We start from the raw sequence: 10,171 nt of genomic DNA, 5'->3' as shown, positions 1-10,171 counted from the left end.
AGTCCAAACTCAAGTACTTGCTACCACTGGGAGAAACAGAAAACAGACTGCTTATCCACATCTTATTTCATCCGTGCCATAACTTTTTTGAACATAGCAAATACACAAGAACTTATTTCCACACAGCGTTAATTTCAGAGTTGTTTCTGATTGAAACCTCACCTTTAAAAGAAGCTTAACTATTTTACGGGGTACGAGAACAGTAAAAACGTGCAGATGTTAGAAGCAAATGGGCACGTATACTACATGGAAAGTCTGCATGTTTTGACAAGAAGTGATGTAATTCATTTATTTCCCAGAGGTAAGGAAAAACACCCTTTATTTTTATAGCACAAATGGTGCATTTCTGGAGGTTGCAGAGAGTCCCTGTACTGATCTTAAAATGATAATCTGTATCCATGAGTTAAAACTCATTAATCATACTCCCATTTACAACTATCATAATCAATGCTACAGAATATCAATACATGTCCTGGGAGCCATACATCAACATCACACTAGTGTAAATCCATTACAATTCTTGTGGTTTTGGGGTCACTGAGATCAGCACCTTTCAGTGATTTCCCCCCCTCTTTACGCTTTGACTCCTAGCGTAAGCTTTTATTGCCACTTCTAGCTGTTTGAAGAGCAACAGGTAATAAAGAACACGTAAGAAATAATTTCTAACTCCATCTGGTAACCTGACAAGCTTTTGCTTAAAAGGCGGAGGCTTTTAAAGAAATATTTATATCCTTCACGAGTTTTGCTGCTGCATTTCCCAACAGCACACTTTTAAACAAATGGAGCTTTAGCTACCAGGCTTGGAGTCCCTGGTACCAAGTCCTTTCCAAAAAAGATGCTATGGGGCTCCCTGAAAACTCCTTTATGGCATGTTTCAGGAAAAAGATTTAATAAACAAGAAGGAGGCACGATTTGGCAGGACACTGCGGGTGCTCCGACACCAAGGTGCGGGCGTGGCAGACCCCCCCACATCCTCCTGCGAGCAGCTCCCACCTCCCCCGCTCGTTTTTAAGCTTATTTTTGCCTCAACTGGGCAAAACAGCGAGGCCTAAACGACTCCCGTGTGAGTCAGCGGGACTCACAGCCCTTCGGGCAGCTCTGCGGCAAGCAAAAGGCTTTCTAATTATCCCCCCTCCCTCCCCTCCGCCGCCCCCCATCACCCGCCGCGACATGGCGGCCGCCCCCACAGGGGGCGCGGGGAGGGAGCGATGCCGCCGGCGGCGCCGAGCCCCCTTTCCCCTCTCCGTCCCCTGCACTCACCGCGGCGAGCCGGGACGGAGGGCAGGCAGGGAGGAGCGGTGCTTCCCCCGCCCCCGGCCCGCCTGAGGCGGCTCCCGCCCCGCACACGGTGCCCCCTCCCCGGCCAGAAGCGGCTCCTCCCCGCACGGCCATGGCCGGAGGCTGCTTCTCCCTCACAGCCATCGCCGTGCCTCCCGCTGGCTCCTCAGGGACGGAGGAGGCTTTCACCGTCCCCCCGAGCTCCCCCTTTTCCTCAGCAGCAGGCATAAAGTATCCCTCCTAACTCCCTCCAGGTGTTTACTTTCCCTTTGCTTCTTGCAACAGTAAAATACCCCCTCAAAAGTGCCCAAGGAGCCTGGTGAGGACACAGTAAAACAAGTGGTTGCGGCATCGAGGAGCTGAGCTTCACACGCTTTTACCTCTTAATACTGCACTTTCACTCATTAAAAGTGCAAAGAGAATGAAATTGTCAGGTACAGTTCCACATCGTCAGCTCCAGCTTATGTAAGTGACACATTCTTGAAGCACGCATTGAATAGGCACGGGAGAGGTTTTGTAATTGCAATTTTATTTACTCCAATCTCAGATCAGACAGTGCTAATATAGAAAGTACCATGTTTTGCTTTAGAGTTGTGGTGCCCAACTCCAGGAACAGTCATATGACATCAGGATAGCAACTACAGATCCCTGGCAGAAGTTTACAGAAGACAAAATATGCAGAGAAGACATGGTAAGTTTATTGCTTTCTCATTTCTCCATCTAAGCAGTCACACAGTGACACTGGATATACCTTACAGTACAGAAAATAAACCAAAGTTCAGTTGTTTCACATGTTCCAGGTTGTCTGTTTTTCCCTGTCCCCGAAGACTAACTATAGGGGTTGCCAAGTACCGTAAAGATTGGTAAGTACTGTAAACCTTCCAAGTGCTTCCAGTTTTGTAGGAAATAGTCACAGCTGTGGAAAAAAAGGCTGAGTCTGTTAATCTGTGATTTAACAGACAAAACATGCTAAGATGAGCTCACAGAAGTCTTGCTGATTTCTCTGGACTTTAGAGCAAATCCTAGAAAAGTACCAAGACAGTTAAAGTAATTTTTAAAACTTCAAATATCTAAAATGCTTTCTTTAAAATCTGCTGGTTGTACTTCACTAGTACACCTATGCTGATTATTAGCTATAGAAAGAGGGAGGCTGTTCTACTTTGAATAAGTTTCTCTACTGAATGCAATCTTCAGGCCTGCGTTGCCTTTCAGGCTAACACTTAAAAACATGGAGCTAGTTAATAGAAGAGGAATATTTTTAGCTATGTAAATGGGAACTCCACAGCTTCAGACAGGTTGGGCTTTAAGACCATTACAAGAAGCAGCGAAGAAAAAAGTTTAGTATTGCTTTAGAGTTGAGTCTACCTTACACTCTAGTAAGTCTTTGAAATTCTTGGTAACTTAAGAACAAAGGGCCTGATCCTGCAGCCCTTATTCCTTAGAAGGTAACAGATGCCAAAACCTAGAAAGATGACCTTTTTCTTTTAAAAAAAGTCTGTAAACAGGACACATAGCATAAGTTTGTGTGCAGAGCTCCATGAGAGTTACAGAAAGATAATTTACAAGTCTGCAAAAGCTTCAGTGTGTACTTAAGCTATACATACAAAGCAAAAAAGTTATCAATGTCAGTTTGTCTTCAGATGGCAAATTGTCTAACAGCTTCCTGTAGATGCACAGCAAACTCAGATTTTCTTGATAAACAAAGAAACCGCTGATCAGCACAGTGAGGAGAAGGATCCAAATCAAGGTGAATGGCCAAGCAAGTGCAGAGGTATTCTATGCAAAATTTGCTTTACTTGCTTTAAGAGCAGCTTCAATTTCTTCAAAGATTGGTACTGGTCCTGCATAGTTATTAGTTTCAATAGCTTCTAATTTCTTTTGATATTCAGTTGGCAAGCCGTTCTGTTTCGCACCCATGCAGATAACCTATAGTCAAAAGGGGAAAAAAAAAAGAGTCAATAATAATGTTAGGAGGGATAGATCCCTCCAAACATTTAGTCATACAGAAAGGACCAAGAGAAAAACAGGTACCACCAAGGGAGACCCCTAAGATTTTGAAATGCTGCCAAAGTGCCCCAGACACAATTAACTTGCCAATTCAGTCATTCGGATCAAATCCAAAGCACAACAGTGAATACCTAAACAGGTTATAGGAGTAATAGAAACAGATACTTAGCTTAGTGAAAACAGATTCCTTAGAGTTTGTTACTGCAGCTTTCCTTCTACATACCCCAAACCCTTAAGTTTTAGTGCAAGAGAATCTAAGTGACAGGGAGAGGAAAAGAGGAGGCTGTAGGAGCCAAGGCTTGAAAGAGGCACTAGCAAGTTGCCAAATAGAAACGAAGAAAGATAAATACAGAGACTTTAAAAGCTGACACCAGTGTAAATATTCTTTCACACATTCAACAACCAGGAAATGCAAGGATGTGGTGTCTGGAAGGGATAAACTTTGCCACAAAAAGTACCTTGCAGTAGATGAATGTAGCTCATTGTGTACAGATACCTGTACTAAATTTTTAGACCTCTTGTCTGGTTAACTTAGGTTAAACAAATAACCCAGGGCAGGGTGGGGGGAGAAAAAGAGAACTACAAACCAACGCTGGCAACAGCGGGAGAGAATGTTTAACTAGATAAAGTTGCCAATATTGGAAGTCTGCTCTCACGGCATCCTAGTGAGAGCTCACATGCAGCAGCAGTTTCCACGTACTAATTCCTTGAAAAACCCTAAAGATCTGTTTTGACAGGAAGCAGCAAAGCTTGCTTTCTAAGCAAGCTTTCTCTTAAGAAATCCTGCAGCAGCAAGCCTTCACTATGCTCCTGGAAGCTGATTTGTGGGAGCTGAGAGAGGAACGTGGGATTTCACAGGCTCAAGCCCCGTTTCTTTGCTTTTGGCCAACCTGTTACAGCGATGTCTGCCTGCAGTTGCTAGTAACTGCATAATTCACAGTTTCAGACACGCAGCCGTGCCACCTGAGGCTAGTCCTGCATCAGATCTCACAGGCTAAGCAGGTCAGGCCTGCTCCGTGACTGGGCCGTGTGTCTCTACAGAGTCAGTGAGTTGCAGAACGGTGTTGAAACACTTCTGCCTCCCCAGCTGTCAAGTGAGAACCCTGCAGTGCCTAACAGTGGTGCTAGAGATCCTGTGAATCTACTGATCTGGTAAAAAGAGGCAGCTGGACTCATGCATTAGAAGATAGTAAGATAATTTATAAGGCAATAGGAATAACCCACGTCCTTAGGACTACAAGCCAGGTGCTGTATTCTCCCCACAGAAGCTTCCCTCTGTCCTTTCAGTGGAGTGCATTAATTTTTCATTCCCAAACAGAGAATTGCTGCATGTATGGAAAGGAACTGGCATCCTTCAGAAATCCTGGTGTCAGTCATAACTAATTCATGAATTAAATAGAGGCTTCATGTAAAGCAGAACTAAAGCAGAAAATAAAACTGATTTAGTGGATCTTTACGAGCTGGCAGTCCTCAGTAAGCATCATTACACTAGTAGATTGCACAAGGATGAAGTTACACCTCTACATTAGAATTACTCATGCCTTTTATCTACCGAAAATAAGGTCCTTATTAAACAGGCCAGAAGTACTGCATTACGTGTTTCTGTTCATTCTCTCCAGGCGCAACACCTACCTTTTTATACTGGGGAGAAGGGGGACCACGGACATAGTCCCTCATCTGGTAGCTTCGACAGGTCAGAACCTTTCCTGCTGGAGTGTGGACGTTAACTTCTATTGGGACATAAATTCCATCTGCAACTCCCTCTTGCCTGCAAAGGACATATATTCCTTTCACGGTCAATAATTGAGGCACGGGTAAAAGGCATCTTACATCTTTCAAACAAACTGTGCAATTAAACCTATGCATTTAACATAACAGAATTCAGGGCAGAACACTCATCTTCATGGTTACATGACTTAGAGAAAAATAATTAAAGCAAAACATATTCCGGTACTTTTTGTGCTAACTGCTTTCACATCCAAAAATAAGCTTCTAAAAGTGAATGCTGCTCCCTAGTCATCATTCTAGCAATGTAAGAAAGATGACCAGCAGATAACTTGTGAGATTAGAGAGTATTGCTTGTGATTCAGGTACTGTGCAAGTCTTGTAATCCACAAGAGAAATCCAACCAAGATTATCAGAATTAATAAATACTCCTGTGTGGAGCCAGGAGTTAGACTCGATGATCTTTGTGGAATCCTTCCAGCTTGGGATAGCCTATGATTCTATTATTATTACAAAAGGCAAAAAATAGCCCTAAATTAGCTTTTGCTTGAAAACAAGGCACTTTTAATCTCAAGTATTTTAGAAGCCAATAAATGCACTACAGAGTGAAATTCACATATTAAAATCCAGTGTCTTCTTGATCCCAGCAAAAGCTTCCATCCTGCTTTTTACAAAAAGCAAACAAACAATGCCAGTACTTTTAAATTGCTCTCTAAAGTAACAGAAGACAGCAAAGTTAAGTCACCTACTTATCCAGTGAACTTAAATTGCTAGTGTTCATTTTCCACACTACTCCCCACACTTCGTCTCCAGGGCTCTGAACAATGGTAGCTGTACCTCCATGCCAGACGGGACTTGTCCTGCCTTGATGATGGCCAAAATCGAGCTTAAAGTCCTGCAAATGAAACCAACGCAGAAAAATCAATTTCCACTTATGATACGGGTTGGTGGCTATCCTTGACAAGAAGGGGGCACCTACAGCAGAGGCTACAAGAAATCAGCTGGAGCCATAGAAGGAAGAACTCACAGTCATGCAGCCAGGATCTGATCCAGCTTCAGCTCATGAGGTTTTGCTGCTGTTCTAAGACGTAAATGCTACCATGACAGGTCCAGGAAAACAGTGATGATAAGCCTCCAAAATGGTAAGCCTTTTCCTCACATGCTAATAGAAGTGTCCAGGCATACAACACCATCCTGTGTATTTTCCAGTGTTATGTGCCATCTCCTCACTCAACTGGAACACTTTTGGGTATTTTTAAGTCAAGGTATATGCCTCTTTCAGTAAGCTTATTCAAGTGCTGCAAGTCAAAACATTGCTTTCAAAATCAAGTATTTCTTTTTCATATAAGCAATACCAAATATTATCATACAGGCAAAATACAGTAACTCGTTCTTGCATTTTTTCCAGTGTAATTTCATGTCTGACTTCAGAGAGGCCCAGTTTCCTTTCCAACTTGTACACCTTTCACTGGCTGTAGAGGAGGGGAAGAAAAAAGCCTGAAGGAAGACTACCTGATCGATGACAACAACAAACCAAAAAACTGGCAAAGGCAGAAGTCATTATAAAACCAAACCAAACAATAATAATAATAACAACAATAATAATAATAATAAAACAACTATGAAACCTCACGGCTTTGCTTACTTCTGTTCATCCCCTTTTTAAGCTGTAAGAAAAACTTTGATTTGAAACACACGCCTCCTGTGCACATTAACATATTTGCTTTCTGACATGTTACCTTCTTGTGATATGCCCTAACACATACGGGAAAAGGCTGCAGAAATTGAGCAACTGAAGGCTTACAAAAAAAAAAAACAACAACGGAGGCTTTGCAGTCTATTTTCATGTTATTAAGCCTCCAACCACCAAGACTACAGTATCCAACCCCTGACCCAACACCAACCAGCCCTCCACCAACCCACACCACCCAGCTCTACACCTAAACCTCTTTTCAACACCTCCAGGGCTGCTGCCTCCACCCTGGGCAGCCCACCCCAACACCCCCAGACCCCTCCCCAGACCCCTCCCCAGACCCCCCAGCCGTCCCCCCGCACCGGCAGCCTGGCGGTGCCGCAGGGCGCGGCGGCGGAGCCGAGCAGCAGGCGCTCCCGCAGCAGGTTGCTGCCATAGGCGAAGTACAGCGCCTCCATCGCGCCCGCGGGACGCTCCCCCCTGCCCCGCCGGCCACGCCCATTTCCCCGCCCTAACCACGCCCGTTTTCCGCCTTGGCCACGCCCGCTTTTTAGTTTGGCCACGCCCACCCCCGCGCAGCCCGGCCCTGCTATTGGCTGCCCGCCCGCGCGGGGGTGACGTCGCCATGGGTTGGGAGGGGAGGGGAGGGGATGGGGGGGGGCGCCGCCATTTTGGGGCGGTGCTGGGGAGGGGGGGAGGGAGGGAAGGGGGGGGGGCTACAGGGGTCATTGTAAAAATTGCAATTCGTCATTAAATGCATTAAACGAAAAGCGTGGTTCTGAGCCTTCCTGTCCAGCAGTTTTACATTTATTTTATTTATTTATTGTTTTCCCCTAAGCAGTATTAAATTGGGATAAGTCGCCTTGGAGCGCTGTGTTCGGCTCTGGGGCTGCAGCACAAGAAGGACGTGGTCTTAACTACGACAAGTCCGGAGGAGGGCACAGGGGTGCTCAGAGCTGGAGCTGCTCTCCTATATGGACAGGCTGAGGGCGTTGGGGTTGTTCAGCCTGGAGAAGAGAAGGCTTCAGGGAGATCCTATAGTGGTCTTCCAGTGCCTAAAGGGGGCTACAGGACAGCTGGGGAGGGACTCTGTCAGGGGGTGTAGGGATAGGATGAGGGGTAATGGCTTTAAACTAAAAGAGGGTAGGTTTAGATTAGATATCAGAAAAAAAAAATAGAAATCTTCACTCAGGGGGTGGTGAGGCACTGGCACAGGCTGCCCAGAGAAGCTGTGGGTGCCCCATCCCTGGAGGTGTTCAAGGCCAGGTTGGATGGGGTTTTGGGCAACCTGGTCTGGTGGGAGGTGTCCATGCTTACTCTGAACTCTGCATAGAGATACCTGCCTCCGTCTTCTGCCAGTAGCATCAGGAATGCTGATTTCAACCAGACATGACAGAAAGCAAAGCGGTTTCGAAGTCACTAACTTTCTGCTGGGTTTCAAGAAAATAGGCAGCGATGGCTGTGATACCTGTCCTTCAGAAAAGGCTGCTGTGTGAGCGCAGCTGTGGGACAGCACACGTCCCAGTGGAGGAGCTTGCTGTGAGCCTCCTGGCTTCATCCACCCGATAGTTCTGCCTCGGGGAGCGTCCCTGGAGGACGCCAGGTTCCCCACACACTAGTGCTTGCTGAACAACCCCTAAGGTTTTGTGTAGGAATAGTGTAGGAATTGTAGTGATGCATGTAGCAATTTTCACTTTTTAATCTCAAAATGATGTTCAAAAAACAAAAAAACACCAGCCTTTCATAACACTTTTTAACAAGGAGTCTTTCATAACACTTTTTAAATTATTGGAACCTGAAATTCTGTACAAAAATGCTATTTCCCCAACACCTAGTTTTTCAACAGCAGTTCCAATGATTTTTTATTCAAATAGCGTATATATTTTTGAACAAAAAGAAACAGTTTTCTCCTAAATCTTGTGTTCTTTTTAATGCTATTCAAATCTAGGCATGAGAGTTACAAATGAAGTCAGATGACTGACAAAATGAGGAGGCTGTCCCCGAGCTTTTGGCTGGATTTGTGCACAGTTAGCAAAATTACAGTCAAACATACAGAGGGAAAATCAATTTAAAACACTGCCACATGCAATTCTAAGTATTTAATCACTCAGGAAGGTATTTCCAAAGAGGTCTATTGAGGTTTCCAGTTTTTTACAGTATGTAATGAATATTGAGCCTTCTCTAGAGTGAAGGAGCAGTGGCAGGAGCAGAGTTCTGTTGTGCATGGTAAAAGTTGATCTTGCCTATTCTAGATATAACATACTGCTAATTCTGATGCTATTGAAGTAAACCCTAGATTTATAGTGTTTAATTTTTAATTAATTGAATGAGTCGATCAATTTGCACTTGTGAAGCCCATTTCTTCCCCCGCACACAGCCCACAGCAGCATGGAAACGTCACGTTTAGCCTGTCAGCTATTCATAAGGGTGACGGATGGCAGAGCTGAATTGGAAGGGCCAACACTGAGGGTATGGGACAGTGTTTTTTCCCCATGAGAGTCATGGTAAGCTTTGGTTTTAAACTAGCTGGAAAATATAAACCTCATCTCCCAACAGAGTGTTAAAGACCCCTCCCCTCCCCTAATATTTAAAATAATTTAAACTTTTATGAATTTTTAATAAAACTTTTTTTTTTTTTCTTAAAAGCTTTCTTAAAATTATTATTGATAGAGCACCCACATGTGCACTATCTGCTCTGAGATCACCAACATCTAATGAAGAGCACTGAGCAGCTCGTAGAAATTAGGCCTCCCTAGCATGCAAAACACACTTTAAAGAGGGGATGTTAACGCTGAAGCCTACCATCACAACAACTAAGTTTTCCTGGCTGATCCAAGCACACAAATACAGTGCTCATGCTCGCTAGGAATTAGTCTCTGCATTTTCTGTATCTTCTCACCACAGCACCAGGAGGTGGTGCCTGGGTGCAACTCAGCAGCAGTGTGGCCGTGCTGATGGCGAGACAGCACAGGAGAAAAGGGAACCAGGCCTGGAGGGAAAGCTTTGCAAGCCTATCAGAGAATCATGAAGGTTGGAAAAGACCTCCAAGATCATCTGGTCTAACCACCCACCTACCACCATGTCACCACCAAACCGTGTCCCCAAGCACCGTGTCCAACCTTGCCTTGAACACCCCCGGGGACAGTGACTCTACCACCTCCCTGGGCAAACCTGATTACTCTTTCTGAGAAGAAATGTCTCCTAACTTCCAACTTGAACCTTCCCTGGCACAACTTGAGGCCATTCCCTCTAGTCCTATCACTCATCACCTGTGAGAAGAGGCCACCCCCCAGCTCCCCACACCTTCCTTTCAGGTAGTTGCAGAGAGCAATAAGGTCTCCCCTGAGCCTTCTCTTCCCCAGACTAAACACCCCCAGTTCCCTCAGCCACTCCTCACAGGACTTGTGCTCCAGGCCCTTCACCAGCTTCGTAGCCCTTCTCTGGACACGTTCCAGGGCCTCAATGTCC

At 45.1% G+C, this 10,171-nt stretch overlaps 1 protein-coding gene across 1 annotated transcript; it reads right to left on the bottom strand.

The window, feature by feature from the left end:
- Window positions 1-1,786: 1,786 nt before the first annotated feature.
- On the bottom strand, window positions 1,787-7,187 carry GGCT (gamma-glutamylcyclotransferase). The gene is made up of 4 exons (XM_084281793.1): window positions 7,066-7,187; window positions 5,760-5,905; window positions 4,918-5,053; window positions 1,787-3,204 (listed from the first exon to the last, which is right to left on the bottom strand). The coding sequence occupies exons 1-4, from the start codon at window positions 7,159-7,161 to the stop codon at window positions 3,055-3,057; spliced, it is 528 nt and encodes a 175-aa protein (XP_084137919.1). The 5' UTR covers window positions 7,162-7,187; the 3' UTR covers window positions 1,787-3,054.
- Between the last annotated feature and the right edge of the window lie 2,984 nt (window positions 7,188-10,171).

This window comes from Netta rufina (genome assembly GCF_964035555.1).
Source record: "Netta rufina genome assembly, chromosome: 2".
In the NCBI taxonomy this organism is placed as follows: Eukaryota; Metazoa; Chordata; class Aves; order Anseriformes; family Anatidae; genus Netta; species Netta rufina.
The sequence above is the reverse complement of the archived record's forward strand: the minus strand, read 5'-3'. Positions and strand labels throughout refer to the sequence as shown.